The sequence below is a fragment of the Lissotriton vulgaris genome, chromosome 3_2, assembly GCF_964263255.1.
Source record: "Lissotriton vulgaris chromosome 3_2, aLisVul1.2, whole genome shotgun sequence".
Classification (NCBI taxonomy): domain Eukaryota; kingdom Metazoa; phylum Chordata; class Amphibia; order Caudata; family Salamandridae; genus Lissotriton; species Lissotriton vulgaris.
Window position 1 is genome coordinate 292593603 of NC_141690.1, and position 19303 is coordinate 292612905.

Here is a 19303-nt window from a genome sequence, read left to right on the forward strand (position 1 = left end):
GTGTGTGTGTGGGGGGGTTGTATGAGGTGAGGTGGCCCTGTGGGTGTCACATGAGTGTAGGTGTGTGTGGGGGGGGGTTGTATGAGGTGAAGTGGCCTCCTGGAGGTCACATACGTGCAGGTGTGTCTGGGGGCGGGGTGTATGAGGGTGGGGTCCACCTGGAGGTCATGGGAGCTGTAGGTGGCGTGTGGTGAGACGTTCGGGGGTGGTGTGAGGTCACATTGAGTGGGGTCTGTGGAGTGTCGCCGCAGTGGGGTGTTGTTGGGCTATGTAGTGGTCACACCGGGGGTCACTCCCAGGGGGAGGAGGGGTGGGCCCCCTGGGCCCCCCTCTCTCATCTCAATCACCCCTCATACACATGCCCCCGCCCCCGTCTCGCCTGGTCTGGTGCCAGGGATGGGCTGCAGTCACCTCCCTTGAAGCGCTGCCAGTCTCCCTGGAGACCCGTCTGTGTGCCCAGGGTCAGCGGTGCGTGTGCGGGCGCGGCAGACGGGCATGAGAGGAGGAGGAGAGCAGCAGGGCTTTAACTCAGACATCAGGGAGAGCAGCGCCCCCCACCGCCCCCCCCAGCTGAAGACTGACATCCGACCTCGATCCCTGCAGAGGGGGGCGCTGCCCCCACACCTTGGGAGAGGTGTGACTGAGGCATCGCCCCTCACAGGACCCCCCGACCAGCAGAGCCGCCGAGGGGAGGAGGTGAGCAGAGATACAAAGGAACGGCCCCCACAGCGCCCACCATGAGCAGCCTGGGTTTCAGTGTGGTGAGTACCGCAGCGAGGAGCACGGGGGTGAGGGGATCACAGCGCTGAGGGGCAGGATGCACAGTGTGTGCCTCAGTGTGATGAGTACACAGGATACACAGTGTGTGCCTCAGTGTGATGAGTACACAGGATACACAGTGTGTGCCTCAGTGTGATGAGTGTCAGGATACACAGCGTGCGCCTCAATGTGATGAATACACAGGATACACAGTGCGTGTCTCAGTGTGATGAGTACACAGGATACACAGTGTGTGCCTCAGTGTGATGAGTACACAGGATACACAGTGTGTGCCTCAGTGTGATGAGTACACAGGATACACCGTGTGTGCCTCAGTGTGATGAGTGTCAGGATACACAGCGTGTGCCTCAGTGTGACGAGTAACACAGGATACACAGTGCGTGTCTCAGTGTGATGAGTGTCAGGATACACAGCGTGCACCTCAGTGTGATGAGTACCAGGATACACAGTGTGTGCCTCAGTGTGATGAGTACACAGGATACACAGTGTGTGCCTCAGTGTGATGAGTGTCAGGATACACAGCGTGCGCCTCAATGTGATGAATACACAGGATACACAGTGCGTGTCTCAGTGTGATGAGTACACAGGATACACAGTGTGTGCCTCAGTGTGATGAGTACACAGGATATACAGTGTGTGCCTCAGTGTGATGAGTACACAGGATACACAGTGTGTGCCTCAGTGTGACGAGTAACACAGGATAAACAGTGCGTGTCTCAGTGTGATGAGTGTCAGGATACACAGCGTGCGCCTCAGTGTGATGAGTGTCAGGATACACAGCGTGCACCTCAATGTGATGAGTACCAGGATACACAGTGTGTGCCTCAGTGTGATGAGTACACAGGATACACAGTGTGTGCCTCAGTGTGATGAGTGTCAGGATACACAGCGTGCGCCTCAATGTGATGAATACACAGGATACACAGTGCGTGTCTCAGTGTGATGAGTACACAGGATACACAGTGTGTGCCTCAGTGTGATGAGTACACAGGATACACAGTGTGTGCCTCAGTGTGATGAGTACACAGGATACACAGTGTGTGTCTCAGTGTGATGAGTACACAGGATACACAGTGTGTGCCTCAGTGTGATGAGTACACAGGATACACAGTGTGTGCCTCAGTGTGTACACAGGATACACAGTGTGTGCCTCAGTGTGATGAGTACACAGGATACACAGTGTGTGCCTCAGTGTGATGAGTACACAGGATACACAGTGCGTGTCTCAGTGTGATGAGTGTCAGGATACACAGTGTGTGCCTCAGTGTGATGAGTACACAGGATACACAGTGTGTGCCTCAGTGTGATGAGTACACAGGATACACAGTGTGCGCCTCAGTGTGATGAGTGTCAGGATACACAGCGTGCACCTCAGTGTGATGAGTGTCAGGATACACAGCGTGCACCTCAGTGTGATGAGTACCAGGATACACAGTGTGTGCCTCAGTGTGATGAGTACACAGGATACACAGTGTGTGCCTCAGTGTGATGAGTGTCAGGATACACAGCGTGCGCGTCAATGTGATGAATACACAGGATACACAGTGCGTGTCTCAGTGTGATGAGTACACAGGATACACAGTGTGTGCCTCAGTGTGATGAGTACACAGGATACACAGTGTGTGCCTCAGTGTGATGAGTACACAGGATACACAGTGTATTCCTCAGTGTGATGAGTACACAGGATACACAGTGCGTGTCTCAGTGTGATGAGTACACAGGATACACAGTGTGTGCCTCAGTGTGATGAGTACACAGGATACACAGTGTGTGCCTCAGTGTGATGAGTACACAGGATACACAGTGCGTGTCTCAGTTTGATGAGTGTCAGGATACACAGTGTGTGCCTCAGTGTGATGAGTACACAGGATACACAGTGTGTGCCTCAGTGTGATGAGTACACAGGATACACAGTGTGTGCCTCAGTGTGATGAGTACACAGGATACACAGTGTGTGCCTCAGTGTGATGAGTGTCAGGATACACAGTGTGTGCCTCAGTGTGATGAGTACACAGGATACACAGTGTGTGCCTCAGTGTGATGAGTACACAGGATACACAGTGTGTGCCTCAGTGTGATGAGTGTCAGGATACACAGTGTGTGCCTCAGTGTGATGAGTACACAGGATACACAGTGTGTGCCTCAGTGTGATGAGTACACAGGATACACAGTGTGTGCCTCAGTGTGATGAGTGTCAGGATACACAGTGTGTGCCTCAGTGTGATGAGTACACAGGAAACACAGTGTGTGCCTCAGTGTGATGAGTACCAGGATACACAGTGTGTGCCTCAGTGTGATGAGTACACAAGATACACAGTGTGTGCCTCAGTGTGATGAGTAACAGGATACACAGTGTGTGCCTCAGTGTGATGAGTACCAGGATACACAGTGTGTGCCTCAGTGTGATGAATACACAGGATACACAGTGTGTGCCTCAGTGTGATGAGTACACAGGATACACAGTGTGCGCCTCAGTGTGTTGAGTACACAGGATACACAGTGTGCGCCTCAGTGTGATGAGTACACAGGATACACAGTGTGCGCCTCAGTGTGTTGAGTACACAGGATACACAGTGTGTGCCTCAGTGTTATGAGTACACAGGATACACAGTGCGTTTCTCAGCGTGATGAGTGTCAGGATACACAGCGTGCGCCTCAGTGTGATGAGTGTCAGGATACACAGCGTGCACCTCAGTGTGATGAGTGTCAGGATACACAGCGTGTGCCTTAGTGTGATGAGTACACAGGATACACAGTGCGTGTCTCAGTGTGATGAGTGTCAGGATACACAGCGTGCGCCTCAGTGTGATGAGTACACAGGATACACAGCGTGCGCCTCAGTGGGATGAGTACACAGGATACACAGTGTGCGCCTCAGTGTGATGAGTGTCAGGATACACAGCGTGCGCCTCAGTGTGATGAGTGTCAGGATACACAGCGTGTGCCTTAGTGTGATGAGTACACAGGATACACAGTGCGTGTCTCAGTGTGATGAGTGTCAGGATACACAGCGTGCGCCTCAGTGTGATGAGTACGCAGGATACACAGCGTGCGCCTCAGTGGGATGAGTACACAGGATACACAGTGCGTGTCTCAGTGTGATGAGTGTCAGGATACACAGCGTGCGTCTCAGTGTGATGAGTGTCAGGATACACAGCGTGCGCCTCAGTGTGATGAGTACACAGGATACACAGTGTGCGCCTCAGTGTGATGAGTGTCAGGATACACAGCGTGCGCCTCAGTGTGATGAGTACACAGGATACACAGTGTGCGCCTCAGTGTGATGAGTGTCAGGATACACAGCGTGCGCCTCAGTGTGATGAGTACACAGGATACACAGCGTGCGGCTCAGTGGGATGAGTGTCAGGATACACAGTGTGCGCCTCAGTGTGATGAATACACAGGATACACAGTGTGCGTCTCAGTGTGTTGAGTACACAGGATACACAGTGTGTGCCTCAGTGTGATGAGTGTCAGGATACACAGTGTGCGCCTCAGTGTGATGAATATACAGGATACACAGCGTGCGCCTCAGTGTGATGATGTTAGACGGACCGGGAGGGTCGGCCGAGGACAAGGGGAGAGGTCTCCGGGGAGAGCCGTCTCCAGTGATCGTACAGACGAGTAACTTCCCCCCCACAGATGTACACCACACAAAGATAAGGTTTAACGTTCTTTATAAGCAATCTTTAGGTACGATAGGATGGTACAAGGAGGTCAGGACTCAGGGGTCCCCTCGCTTCTAGTCTCTTGGATGGGAAAGGGGGTAGCGGGACAGTCTTGTTACCAATCTGGTAGATGCGATGATATGATGGGTAGCTCACAATCCTCGAGCTCGGCGTTCTAGGTGGACGGGCCGCGGCAGCGCCGGTAGGTCCCGAGATGATCGTAGGTAGCGACGGTCCGCGGCGGCGCCAGCAGGTCCCGGTGAAGGTGGTAGTTACACGGGTCCGCGGCAGCGCCAGCAGGTCCCGACGTGGATGAAGGATGCAGTAGGTTGCGGCAGCGCCAGCAAGCAGGACAATAGTTCACAAGGCAGGGCTACGGCAGCGCCAGTAGTCCGTCAAGGATGAGTTCGTCACGGTGTCTCTCGACTCCAGGATACAACTGCCTTCCTGCTCTGGAGCTGCCCCAGTTATAGGTCTGGCGCCCTTTGATGTCCGGACCCTCGCACTTGGAGGTCGGGAGGTCCGGGATGAGGGAGTCCAGACACCCAGCAGGGGGGTGGAGCCAGCGCCCGGGGGAGCTGGGGGTGATCGGCACCTGGCGGGGGAGAGCCATCGACACTTCTTTCTCCCATTGACCTGCCAAGTGGTCCGTTCACCTCCTGGGTGGATGGTGGTGCTGGGATGTCGGGGCCTGGCCAGGCCCAGGGTTAGGGTCGAGCTGAGGCCACGCGGCCTCGTGGTGCAGTATCCAAGATGGCGGCCGGGCCGGCGATGGAGCTGGTAGTGGCTCGGCCCCATGATACGGAGATGTCCGGGGTCAGGAGTCCCGTAGGGGACGGGGTGCGGGTCGCTTCTGTGGGTAACACCTGGAGGGCCGGGGGCTCGGGCCCTGTCCTGCGGGGAGGGAGCAAGCCCTTCACGTGGCCTGTCCAACATGCGTCCCCCCCAGCTGAAGGCGGGGAGAGTCACCCATCCTCTTGGGGACTCGCCTCGTCGAGGCGGAAAAAGCGTGACAGGCCATCCGCGTTGGCGTGGTCCTGGCCAGGTCGGTGTTCCACAGTGAAGTCCATCCCCTGCAGGGAGATGGACCATCGCAATAGTTTGGGATTTTCCCCCCGCATCTGCATCAGCCACTGCAGGGGCCGATGATCTGTTTGCACCCGGAAGTGGGTACCGAAGAGATAGGGCCGGAGCTTCTTGAGGGCCCACACTACGGCGAAGGCCTCCCACTCGATGGTGCTCCAGCGCTGTTCTCGGGCCAGGAGGCGTCTGCTGATGAAGGCCACCGGTTGGTCAAGTCCTTCGGGGTTCAACTGGGAGAGGACCGCCCCGATGCCATGGTCGGAGGCATCTGTTTGTACGATGAATTCCCGGCTGTAGTCGGGGGCTTGGAGCACGGGGGCAGTGCACATGGCGGCCTTCAGTTTCTCGAAGGCCGCTTGACAGTCGGGGGTCCAGTTGACCTTCTTCGGGTGATTTTTGGATGTGAGTTCTGTGAGTGGCCCCACAATGCTGCCATAGTCCCTCACAAACCGCCGGTAGTAGCCGGTGAGCCCCAAGAAGGCTCGGACCTCTGTTTGCGTGACTGGAGGCTGCCAGGACTGGATGGCAGCGATCTTGAGTTGAAGAGGGGCCACCAGACCGCTTCCCACTTGGTGTCTGAGATAGGTCACGGACCCCTGACCAATTTGGCACTTGCTGGCCTTGATTGTGTGGCCGGCCCGTTGGAGGGCCTGCAGTTCTCGGAGGTGGTGGAGGTGGTCGGCCCAGTGGCGGCTGTACACAGCGATATCGTCCAGGTAGGCGGCGCTGAACTCCTCGAGTCCCGCCAACACCTGGTTCACCAGTCGCTGAAAAGTAGCTGGGGCGTTCTTCATGCCGAATGGCATGACCTTGAAGTGGTAGTGGCCATCGGGGGTGGAAAAGGCGGATCGTTCCTGAGCCCGGGGTGTGAGACCGATCTGCCAGTAGCCCGCTGTCAGATCGAAGATGCTGAGGTAGCGGGCAGCCCCCATGCGGTCGATCAGTTCATCTGCTCGGGGGATGGGGTGAGCGTCGGTTCTGGTGACAGCGTTCAGGCCCCGATAGTCGACGCAGAATCGGAGCTCAGGAGTGGTGCCGGGGGCAGCAGCTTTGGGGACCAGCACGACCGGGCTGGCCCAGGGGCTGTCCGAGGGCTCGATGACCCCGAGCGTGAGCATCTTTGACACTTCTTCTTGGATGCAGGCACGTACCCTATCTGGTACGCGGTACGCCCGATGTCTGATAGGGGGACTGTCCCCAGTGTCCACATCGTGCAAGCACCAGGGGGTGACCCCTGGGGTGAAGGAAAAACAGGGTCGCAAATTGCAGTAGGAGGTCCCGGCAGTCTTGGTGTTGTTCCGGGGTGAGGGCATCTGAGAGTCGGACCCCGTCTACGGAACCATCTTTCTCACGGGTCTTTAGGAGATCAGGGAGAGGCTCGGAGTCTTCTTCCGCTCCACTGTCTGTAGCCATCAGGAGGCTGAGCTCCGAGCGCACAAAGTGGGGTTTGAGTCTGTTGGCGTGGAGGACCCGGAGGGGGTTTCGGGGAGATTCCATATCGATGAGATAGGTGACGGGGCTCTTGCGCTCGACCACTTTGAAGGGCCCGTCCACTTGTCCTGCAAGGCACACGGTTCGGTGGGGGACATCACCCATACTTGTTGGCCAGGTTCGAATTCGATGGAGGAGGCATTTTGATCGTACCATTTCTTCATGTCCTCCTGACTGGCCTCGAGATTCGCTTTTGCCATTTCTCTGAATCGTCGGGTCTGATTGCGTAGGGTCAGGAGGTACTTGAAGACGTCTGGAGGGGACTTCAGGGGGGCCATCTCCCAACCTTCTTTGACTAGGCTGAGGGGCCCTCGAACAGGGTGTCCGTACAAGAGTTCGAAAGGGCTGAAGCCGAGGGACTTCTGGGGGACTTCTCGATATGCGAAGAGGAGGCACGGGAGTAGCACATCCCACTGGCGACGGAGGGGCTCTTCCAACCCCCCGATCATTCCCTTGAGCGTGCGGTTGAACCGCTCAACTAGTCCGTTTCCTTGAGGGTGATAGGGGGTCGTGAATCGGTAGGTGACCCCGCACTGTTGCCAGAGGGATTTCATATATTTTGAAATAAAGTTTGTGCCTCTGTCGCTGACGACTTCTCGGGGGAAGCCTACCCGGGAGAAGATCCCCATTAAGGCCCGGCCGACCACCGGGGCTGTTACAGTTCGCAGGGGAACAGCCTCGGGGTAGCGGGTGGTGTGGTCCACCAGTACCAGGATGAACCGATGTCCTTGTGCTGTTCGGGGGCGCAGGGGTCCCACAATGTCTATTCCCACCCTCTCGAACGGGGTGGTGACAACTGGGAAGGGTTGCAGAGGTGCTTTGAGTTTGCGGCCGCTCTTCCCGCTGGCCTGGCACGTGGGGCAGGACGGGCAGTGGTTGTGGACGTCGTTTCTCATCTTTGGCCAGAAAAAGTGGGTCACCAGGCGACTGTAGGTTTTGTCTTGTCCCAGGTGTCCAGCCAGGGGGACATCGTGGGCCAAATTTAACAAGAAGTCTCTAAAACAGAGGGGCACCACCAACACTCGACTGGCCCCTAACTCCGCGATTCTCTGTTCACTATACAATAGGTCTTTGTCCCAATAGATCCAATGGGCTCCGGTGGTGTCCCCTGCGCTCTGGGCGAGGGCTTGCTGGCGGAGTCCCTCGAGGGAGGGATAGGTCTTCTGCTCTTGACGGAACTGCTCCTGGGTGGGCCCCCCCTCTTGACGCCACTGAGCCAGATCGGGAAGGTCCTGGAGCTGAGCGGGCCCTTCGGGGGTTGGCTCTGGGGGGTCGGTATGGTCGGTGTCCTCCACTGGAGCGATCGGCGGAGGAGGTGCTGGCCATTCGGGTTCTTCAGGTTGGGGGATGGCACGGGCGGCCATGGACCGGGTGGTTACGCACGCCCAGTCCGGGAGGCCCAACATCCCCAGGTGCTCTCTTCTTTCCACGGCGGCCCACGGGGAACTCTCAAGATCATTCCCCAGGAGGCAGTCCACGGGGGCATCATCTCGGACCGTCACCTTCAACATGCCGGAGACTCCTCCCCATTCGAAGGGGACGCAGGCCATCCGACACAGACTCTCGGAATTGTCGGCTGAACGGACGGGGCAGAGGATGTTCGGCAGGATCTGTTCTGGGGTCACCAGGTGACAGCGGACGGCCGTCACACTGGCCCCCGTGTCACGTAGTGCTTCGGCCCTGCGCCCATTAATGTTCACCCATTGACTATATTTTCTGGTGTTGGCGGGTAGGGGAGCCCGCGGGATCATGTCTCTTCCCCCTAGGCATGCTAGAACCATGGCGGCCGGTTCCCACTCTTGTTGTTCTTGTTCGCATTCTTCCTGTTCTTCGGAGATTTGCTCTCCCCCCAGGGCGGCGGCAGCTACCTGGCGGGGCCTCGGAGTCTGGTTCTGTGGACAGTTCGGGTCATTGGCGTAGTGGCCGACTCGCTGGCATCGGTGACACGTGACATTGGCTCGGAACCCCGGGCGCATCGGGGTGTTGCCCCGGCTGGCCGGGGGCTGGGTGCTGGCAGCGGGAGCGGCCGGGACGGTGTCTCGTCCTCGTCCTTGGCCTCCTCCTCCTCCTCGGGGACGGTGCTGACCTTGGTTGTTCCTGTTCTGTTCGTGCGGCCCACTCCGGCCCACTCGGGTGCTCTCCCATCGGTCAGCCTCGGTGGCGAGCTGTCGTGGGTCAGTCAATTTACTGTCGAGGAGGTGCTGCCTGAGCTCGACGAAGCAGTTGTTGGAGAGGTGCTCCCACACCATGAGATTAAAAAGTTGTTCGTAGGTTGTTACGTGGCTCCCCTTGATCCAACCCTCGAAGGCTCGGCTGAAATAGTTCACATATTCCACCCAAGTTGTACCCGGGATCCGGGTGCAGTCTCGGAACCTCTGGCGGTACATTTCGGGTGTGAGCCCATATCGGGTGAGGAGGGCAGCCTTCATGTGGTCATACGAGGTCATCAGATGGTCTGGGAGCTGTAACAGGGCATCGCGGCCTTCATTGACGAACCTCCCCCATAGACCGGCTCCCCCGTCACTTCGGTCGATCCTGTGGGAGGTCATGGCGATCTCGTAGGCCTTGAACCACTGTTGTATGTCGTCATCTCGGAAATACTCTCGGACGACATCCTTGGGGATGTGGACCTTTTTTTCTGTGGCTCCTGCGGTGCGCGGTTGCTCGGGCACCCCCAGTTCTTTGTTTTGCTTCCGTAGGTCTAATTCTGCCAGTTTGCGCTCGTGTTCGTACGCTAGTCTCTTTTCTTCGAGCTCTCTTTGCCTCTGTTTTTCTTCCCATTCTTCTCGGAGTCGCAGATGTTCTAGGTTCAGTTTTTGTTCGGCTAATTTTAGTTCACCGTCCATTTTGAGCCGTGCCATTTCTAACTCATGTAGTCTGCTTCTTTCTCTCTCTTGGATCTCCTCCTGCGAGATACCTGTTCTTCGCTCCTCGGGAGCCGTGGTGTTCCTCTCTGATGCTGCAACGTTTTGGTCCGGGTGTCTGGCGGCCCCGGTTTCGGCCCAAGACTCAATGGCGTGCTTGAAATTGTCTTTAGTGCTCAGACCGGTGGTAGCAATGCCTAGTTCAATGCAGAATTGTTTCAACTCACGATGGTTGTACTCTTCCAATTTCTCCATCTGGAATTTCTCGGTGGAACCGCTCTCTTTGGTTGTCATTGTGGTTTAGTCGTGGGGTGAGTTACTCTCTGTACGATTACGCGTTGATTCGGATCGCGCCGCTGGCCACCAATGTTAGACGGACCGGGAGGGTCGGCCGAGGACAAGGGGAGAGGTCTCCAGGGAGAGCCGTCTCCAGTGATCGTACAGATGAGTAACTTCCCCCCCACAGATGTACACCACACAAAGATAAGGTTTAACGTTCTTTATAAGCAATCTTTAGGTACGATAGGATGGTACAAGGAGGTCAGGACTCAGGGGTCCCCTCGCTTCTAGTCTCTTGGATGGGAAAGGGGGTAGCGGGACAGTCCTGTTACCAATCTGGTAGATGCGATGATATGATGGGTAGCTCACAATCCTCGAGCTCGGCGTTCTAGGTGGACGGGCCGCGGCAGCGCCGGTAGGTCCCGAGATGATCGTAGGTAGCGACGGTCCGCGGCGGCGCCAGCAGGTCCCGGTGAAGGTGGTAGTTACAACGGTCCACGGCAGCGCCAGCAGGTCCCGACGTGGATGAAGGATGCAGTAGGTTGCGGCAGCGCCAGCAAGCAGGACAATAGTTCACAAGGCAGGGCTACGGCAGCGCCAGTAGTCCGTCAAGGATGAGTTCGTCACGGTGTCTCTCGACTCCAGGATACAATTGCCTTCCTGCTCTGGAGCTGCCCCAGTTATAGGTCTGGCGCCCTTTGATGTCCGGACCCTCGCACTTGGAGGTCGGGAGGTCCGGGATGAGGGAGTCCAGACACCCAGCAGGGGGGTGAAGCCAGTCCCGGGGGAGCTGGGGGCGATCGGCACCTGGCGGGGGAGAGCCATCGACACTTCTTTCTCCCATTGACCTGCCAAGTGGTCCGTTCACCTCCTGGGTGGATGGTGGTGCCGGGATGTCGGGGCCTGGCCAGGCCCAGGGTTAGGGTTGAGCTGAGGCCACGCGGCCACGTGGTGCAGTATCCAAGATGGCGGCCGGGCCGGCGATGGAGCTGGTAGTGGCTCGGCCCCATGATACGGAGATGTCCGGGGTCAGGAGTCCCGTAGGGGACGGGGTGCGGGTCGCTTCTGTGGGTAACACCTGGAGGGCCGGGGGCTCGGGCCCTGTCCTGCGGGGAGGGAGCAAGCCCTTCACGTGGCCTGTCCAACAGATGAGTACACAGGATACACAGTGTGTGCCTCAGTGTGATGAATACACAGGATACACAGCGTGCGCCTCAGTGTGATGAGTACACAGGATACACAGTTTGCGCCTCAGTGTGATGAGTGTCAGAATACACAGCGTGTGCCTCAGTGTGATGAGTATTGTATTGTATTGTAATTGCATTTATATAGCGCTTACTACCCCTGACGAGGCGTCAAAGCGCTTTTTCGGCGGGTAGCGCGCTACTCTGGGACCCTTAGAGGATTAGTGTTGAATTAGTATAGTGAAACATGCAAGAACATTTTAAGTGGTGGATAGGTTAGTCAGTTATTTGGATTTGGAATGATAGCAGAAGGATAGAGGAGGACAAAGGTTTGTGTTTATATAGCGCTTGTTACCCCTGATGGGGTGTTGAAGCACGCTATTCAGGAAGCCCATAAAGGTTTAGTCGTGAATTAGTATAGTGAAATATGAAAGTAATTTCAGTTGTGGATATTAGTTATTTGGAGTGAGAAGGATAGCGGAGGGGTAGAAGGGGAAGAAAGGTTTGCATTCACATAGCACTAGTTACCCCTGATGGATGTTGAAGCGCTTTTCTGGCGAGTGGCACGCCACTCCGGAACCCATAAAGGATTAATGTGAAAATTAGTATAGAAAAATATGAAGAAATTTGAGTAGTGGATATGTTATTCAGTTATTTGGGTAGAGAAGGGTAGGCGGCGGGATAGTGAAGGGAAAGAGGTTTGTATTTATATAGCGCTTGCTACCCCTGATGGGGTTTTGAAGCGCAAGTAGCACGCTACTCTGGAACCCATCAGGATTAGTGTTGAATTAGTATGGTGAAACATGAAGGTAATTTTAGTGGTGGATATGTTAGTCAGTTATTTGGTTCGATAAGGGTTGGGGAGGTGTAGAAAAGAGGGAAGAGTTTAGAAAGGTTTGTTTAGGGGGATCGGTATAGTAAAAGAGGTGTCAGATGATGCAAGGAGGGGTAGAGTAGGAGAGAGTCTAGAAAGGGTTATTTTGGGGATCATAGTAGTGGTATGGGGTTTGGGGTTAAATGAGAGAGTGGCCTTTTATAGCCCTAGTAATCAGGTGACTCCGTCAGCCAATGGGAACCCTAACCCTAACACTATCCAATCACAAGCCCTAAAAATCAAGAACCAATAGGAGACCAGGACCTTACAGCCAATCTTAGCCCTAGTCCAAGCACCCAATCAGTTCAAAAACCCTGTTAGACGGGACCTGGAGGGTCGGCCGAGGACAAGGGGAGAGGTCTCCGGGGAGAGCCGTCTCCAGCGATCGTACAGACAAGTAACTTCCCCCCCCACAGAATAGGCACCACACAAGGATAAGATTTAACGTTCTTTATAAGTAATCTTGAAGTACGGTAGGATGGTACAAGGAGGTCTGGACTCAGGGGTCCCCTTGATTCTAGTCTCTTGGATAGGAAAGGGGTAGCGGGACAGTCTTATTACCAATCTGGTAGTTACGATGAGATGGTGGATAGCTCTCAATCCTCGAGCTCGGCGTTCTTGAAGGACGGGTTGCGGCAGCGCCAGCAGATCCCGGAGTGGTCGAAGGTGGCAACGGTCCGCGGCAGCGCCAGCAGGTCCCGACGAAGATGGTAGTTACAACGGATCGCGGCAGCGCCAGCAGGTCCCAACGAAGATGGTAGTTACAACGGATCGCGGCAGCGCCAGCAGGTCCCACGAAGACGGTAGATTGCAGAGGGCCGTGGCAGCGCCAGCGGCAGGACGACAGTTCACAAGGTAGGGCTGCGGCAGCGCCAGCAGTCCGTCAAGGATGAGTTCTTCAAGGCGTCTCTCGACTCCAGGATACAACTGCCTTCCTGCTCTGGAGTTGCCCCAGTTATAGGTCTGGCGCCCTTTGATGTCCGGACCCTCGCACTTGGAGGTCGGGAGGTCCGGGATGAGGGAGTCCAGACACCCAGCAGGGGGGTGGAGCCAGCGCCCGGGAGGCTGGGGGCGATCAGCACCTGGCGGGGGAGAGCCATCGACACTCCTTTCTCCCATTGACCTGCCAAGTGGTCCGTTCACCTCCTGGGTGGATGGTGGTGCCGGGCTGTCGGGGCCTGGCCAGGCCCAGGGTTGGGGTCGAGCTGAGGCCACGCGGCCTCGTGGTGCAGTGTCTAAGATGGCGGCCGGGCCGGGCAGGGGTGCTGACGGGGGCCTGGGCCGGTAATATAGAGATGTCCGGGAGCAGGGGTCCCGTGGGGGACGGTTTGTGAGTTGCTTCTGTGGGTAGCACCTGGAGAGCCGGTGCCCGGGCCCTGTCGTGCGGGGAGGGAGCGAGCCCTTCATGTGGCCTGTCCAACATGCGTCCCCCCAGCTGAAGGCGGGGAGAGTCACCCATCTTCTTGGGGACTTTCCTCGTCGAGGCGGAAAAAGCGTGACAGGCCATCCGCGTTGGCGTGATCCTGGCCAGGGCGGTGCTCCACAGTGAAGTCCATCCCCTGCAGGGAGATGGACCATCGCAACAGCTTGGGATTCTCCCCCCGCATCTGCATTAACCATTGCAGGGGGCGATGATCTGTTTGCACCCGGAAGTGGGTACCGAAGAGGTAGGGCCGGAGCTTCTTGAGGGCCCACACTACTGCGAAGGCCTCCCTCTCGATGGTGCTCCAGCGCTGTTCCCGGTCCAGTAGGCGTCTGCTGATGAAGGCCACTGGTTGGTCGACTCCCTCTGGGTTCAGTTGGGAGAGGACGGCCCCAATGCCATGGTCGGAGGCATCAGTCTGGACGATGAACTCTCGGCTGTAGTCGGGAGCCTGGAGCACAGGGGCAGTGCACATGGCGGCCTTCAGCTTCTCGAAGGCCGCTTGACAGTCAGGAGTCCAGTTGACTCTTTTCGGCTGGTTCTTGGATGTAAGTGCCGTGAGGGGCCCCACAATGCTGCCATAGTCCTTCACAAACCGCCGGTAGTATCCGGTGAACCCCAAGAAGGCTCGGACCTCGGTTTGGGTGATGGGTGGTTGCCAGGACTGGATGGCAGCGATCTTGAGCTGGAGGGGGGTCACCAGACCGCTCCCCACTTGGTGTCCGAGGTAGGTCACGGACCCCTGGCCAATCTGGCATTTGCTGGCCTTGATTGTGAGGCCGGCCTGTTGGAGGGCCTGCAGGACCTCTCGGAGGTGGTTGAGGTGGTCTGACCAGTGGCGGCTGTACACTGCGATATCGTCCAGGTAGGCGGCGCTGAAGTCTTCGAGGCCGGCCAATACCTGGTTCACCAGTCGCTGGAAAGTGGCTGGAGCATTTTTCATGTCGAATGGCATCACTTTGAATTGGTAGTGGCCATCCGGGGTGGAGAAAGCGGATCGTTCTTGGGCCCTGGGGGTGAGGCCGATCTGCCAGTAGCCCGCTGTCAGGTCGAAGATGCTGAGGTAGCGGGCAGCCCCCATGCGGTCGACCAGTTCATCTGCTCGGGGAATGGGGTGAGCGTCGGTTCGGGTGACAGCGTTCAGGCCCCGATAGTCGACGCAGAATCGGAGCTCAGGGGTGGTGCCGGGGGCAGCAGCTTTGGGGACCAGTACGACGGGGCTGGCCCAGGGGCTGTCCGAGGGTTTGATGACTCCAAGGGTGAGCATCTTGGAGACTTCTTCTTGGATGCAGGCACGTACCCGATCTGGCACGCGGTACGCCCGATGTCTGATGGGGGGACTGTCCCCCGTGTCCACGTTGTGTAGGCACCAGGGGGTGACCCCTGGGGTGAGGGAAAAGAGAGCTGCGAACTGCAGCAGGAGCGCCCGACAGTCTTGGCGCTGCTCTCTGGTCAGGGCATCTGACAGCCGGACCCCGTCTACCGAACCATCCTTTTCACGGGTCCTCAGTAGGTCAGGGAGGGGCTCGGAGTCTTCTTCTGTCCCACTGTCTGTAGCCATCAATAGGCTGAGCTCCGAGCGCACAAAGTGAGGCTTCAGTCTGTTGGCGTGGAGGACCCGGAGGGGGTTCCGGGAAGATTCCATGTCGATGAGATAGGTGACGGGGCTCTTGCGCTCGACCACCTTGAAGGGCCCCGTCCACTTATCTTGCAGGGCACAAGGTTCGGTGGGGGACATCACCCATACTTGCTGGCCAGGTACGAACTCTATGGAGGAGGCGTTCTGATCGTACCATTTCTTCATGTCCTCCGGACTGGCTTCAAGATTGGCTTTGGCGATTTCTCGGAACCGCCTGGTCTGATTGCGGAGGGTCAGGAGGTACTTGTAGACGTCTGGAGGGGTTTTCAGGGGGGCCATCTCCCAACCTTCTTTGACTAGGCTGAGGGGCCCTCGGACAGGGTGCCCGTACAAGAGCTCGAAGGGGCTGAAGCCGAGGGACTTCTGAGGGACTTCTCGGTAGGCGAAGAGGAGGCACGAGAGGAGCACATCCCACTGGCGGCGGAGGGGCTCTTCTAACCCCATAATCATTCCCTTGAGGGTACGGTTGAACCGCTCAACCAGTCCGTTCCCCTGTGGGTGATAGGGGGTTGTGAATCGGTAGGTGACCCCGCACTGCTGCCAGAGGGATTTCATGTATTTCGAAATGAAGTTCGTGCCTCTGTCACTGACGACTTCCCGGGGGAAGGCCACTCGGGAGGAGATCCCCATTAAGGCTCGGCCGACCACCGGAGCGGTTACAGTTCGAAGGGGGATGGCCTCGGGATAGCGGGTGGCATGGTCCACCAGTACCAGGATAAAACGATGTCCTTGGGCTGTTCGGGGGTCTAGGGGCCCCACAATGTCTATTCCCACTTTTTCAAACGGGGTGGTAACCACTGGAAAGGGCTGCAGGGGTGCCTTGAGTTTGCGGCCGCTCTTCCCGCTGGCCTGACAAGTGGGACAGGACCGGCAGTGGTTGAGCACGTCATTTCTCATTTTGGGCCAGTAAAAATGGGTCACCAGGCGGTTGTAGGTTTTGTCCTGACCCAGGTGGCCGGCTAGGGGGACATCGTGGGCCAAGTTCAGCAGGAAGTCTCTAAAACGGAGGGGCACCACTAACACTCGACTGGCCCCCAACTCGGCGATTCTTTGTTCACTGTACAACAAATCATTGTCCCAATAGATCCAGTGGGCCCCGGCGGTATCTCCCGCGCTCTGGGCGAGAGCTTGTTGTCGTAGTCCCTCGAGGGAGGGACATGTCTTCTGTTCTTGACGGAATTGCTCCTGTGTGGGTCCCCCTTCTTGACGCCACTGAGCCAGGTCTGGGAGATCCTGGGGCTGAACGAGTTCATCTTGGGTTTGTTCTGGGGGGTCGATGGTGTCGGCGTCCCCCACTGGAGCGATCGGGGGAGGAGGTGCTGGCCATTCGGGTTCTTCTGGTCGGGGGATGGTGCGGGCCGCCATGGACCGGGTGGTTACACATGCCCAGTCCGGCAGGCCCAACATCCCCAGGTGTTCTCTTCTTTCTACGGCGGCCCATGGGGAACTCTCGAGATCGTTCCCCAGGAGACAGTCCACGGGGGCATCACCGCGGACCGTCACCTTCAGCATGCCGGATACTCCTCCCCACTCGAAGGGGACGCAGGCCATCCGACACATGCTCTCTGAATTGTCGGCTGTCCGGACGGGGCAGAGAATGTTCGGTATTATTTGCTCGGGGGTCACCAGGTGACAGCGGACGGCCGTCACACTGGCCCCTGTGTCACGTAGGGCTTCGGCCTTGCGCCCATTGATGCTCACCCACTTACTATACTTTCTGGTGTTGGCGGGTAGGGGAGCCCGCGGAACCATGTCTCTTCCCCCCAGGCACGCCAGGACCAAGGCGGCCGGCTCCCACTCTTGCTGCTCGTGTTCGTACTCTTCCTGGTCCCCGGAGACTTGCTCTTCCGCGAGGGCGGCAGCCGCTACCTGGCGGGGCCTCGGAGTCTGGTTCTGTGGACAGTTCGGGTCACTGGCGTAGTGACCGACTCGCTGGCATCGGTGACACGTGACATTGGCTCTGAACCCCGGGCGCATCGGGGGGTTGCCCCTGTTGGCCGGGGGCGGGGTGCTGGTGGCGGGAGCGGCCGGGACGGTGTCTTTCCCCCGGCCCTGGCCTCCTCCTCCTCCTCGGGGGCGGTGATGGCCTTGGTTGTTCCTGTTCTGCTCGTTCGGGCCACCCTGGCCCACTCGGGTGCTCTCCCATCGGTCAGCCTCGGCGGCGAGCTGCCGTGGATCAGTCATTTTACTGTCGAGGAGGTGCTGCCTGAGCTCGACAAAGCAGTTATTGGAGAGGTGCTCCCACACAACAAGGTTAAAAAGCTGCTCGTAGGTCGTTACGTTGCTCCCCTTGATCCACCCCTCGAGGGCTCGGCTGAAATAGTTCACATATTCCACCCAAGTTGTACCCGGGATTTGGGTGCAGTCGCGGAACCTCTGGCGGTACATTTCGGGTGTCAGCCCATATCGAGTGAGGAGGGCGGCCTTCATGTGATCATAGGACGTCATTTGGTGATCCGGGAGCTGTAACAGGGCATCACGGCCTTCGTTGACGAACCTCCCCCATAGACCGGCTCCCCAGTCGCTTCGATTGATCCGGTGAGAGGACATGGCGATCTCATAGGCCTGGAACCACTGCTGTATGTCGTCGTTTCGGTAGAACTCTTGGACGACATCTTTGGGAATGTGGACCTTTGATTCTGAAGTTCCTGGGGTGCGTGGTCGCTCGGGCACCCCCAGGTCCTTGCCCTGCTTACGTAGTTCTATTTCGGCTAGTTTGCGCTCGTGTTCATATGCCAGTCTTTTTTCTTCAAGCTCTCTTTGTCTTTGTTTTTCCTCCCGCTCTTCTCGGAGCCGTAAGTGTTCTAGGTTCAGTTTTTGTTCCGCTAGTTTTAGTTCTCCATCCATTTTGAGCCGTGCCAACTCTAATTCATGCAGTCTGGTTTTCTCTCGCTCTTGGATCTATTCCCGGGAGAGACCTGCTCTCCTTTCCTCGGGTGGAGCGGGGTCAGTTTCCGGGGTTTCGCTGTGTTGGTCCCGGGGACCAGCGGGGTTTTCCTCTGCCCATGCTTCTAGGGCGTGTTTAAAGTCATCTTTTGTGCTCAGACCGGTGGTAGCAATGCCCAGTTCTATACAAAATTGTTTTAATTCTCGATGGTTGTACTCCTCCAGCTTGTCCATTTGGAATTTCTCTGTAGACCCGCTCTCTTGGGCCGGCATTGTGGTTTAGTCGTGGGGTGAGTTGCTTTCTGTACGATTACGCGTTGGTTCGGATCGCGCCGCTGGCCACCAATGTTAGACGGGACCTGGAGGGTCGGCCGAGGACAAGGGGAGAGGTCTCCGGGGAGAGCCGTCTCCAGCGATCGTACAGACAAGTAACTTCCCCCCCACAGAATAGGCACCACACAAGGATAAGATTTAACGTTCTTTATAAGTAATCTTGAAGTACGGTAGGATGGTACAAGGAGGTCTGGACTCAGGGGTCCCCTCGATTCTAGTCTCTTGGATAGGAAAGGGGTAGCGGGACAGTCTTATTACCAATCTGGTAGTTACGATGAGATGGTGGATAGCTCTCAATCCTCGAGCTCGGCGTTCTTGAAGGACGGGTTGCGGCAGCGCCAGCAGATCCCGGAGTGGTCGAAGGTGGCAACGGTCCGCGGCATCGCCAGCAGGTCCCGACGAAGATGGTAGTTACAACGGATCGCGGCAGCACCAGCAGGTCTCAATGAAGATGGTAGTTACAACGGATCACGGCAGCGCCAGCAGGTCCCACGAAGACGGTAGATTGCAGAGGGCCGCGGCAGCGCCAGCGGCAGGACGACAGTTCACAAGGTAGGGCTGCGGCAGCGCCAGCAGTCCGTCAAGGATGAGTTCTTCAAGGCGTCTCTCAACTCCAGGATACAACTGCCTTCCTGCTCTGGAGCTGCCCCAGTTATAGGTCTGGCGCCCTTTGATGTCCGGACCCTCGCACTTGGAGGTCGGGAGGTCCGGGATGAGGGAGTCCAGACACCCAGCAGGGGGGTGGAGCCAGCGCCCGGGGAGGCTGGGGGCGATCGGCACCTGGCGGGGGAGAGCCATC

At 57.3% G+C, this 19303-nt stretch overlaps 1 protein-coding gene across 1 annotated transcript in view; it reads left to right on the plus strand.

Moving 5' to 3' along the window:
• Nucleotides 1-459: 459 nt before the first annotated feature.
• The window catches only part of LOC147725734 (uncharacterized), a 421410-nt gene continuing 402566 nt past the window's right edge, over nucleotides 460-19303 (plus strand). Inside the window, exon 1 of the mRNA XM_086964424.1 lies at nucleotides 460-761. Within this exon, the coding sequence (XP_086820550.1) occupies nucleotides 738-761 (24 nt within the window). The 5' untranslated portion in view covers nucleotides 460-737. The remainder of the gene's footprint in view (nucleotides 762-19303) is intronic.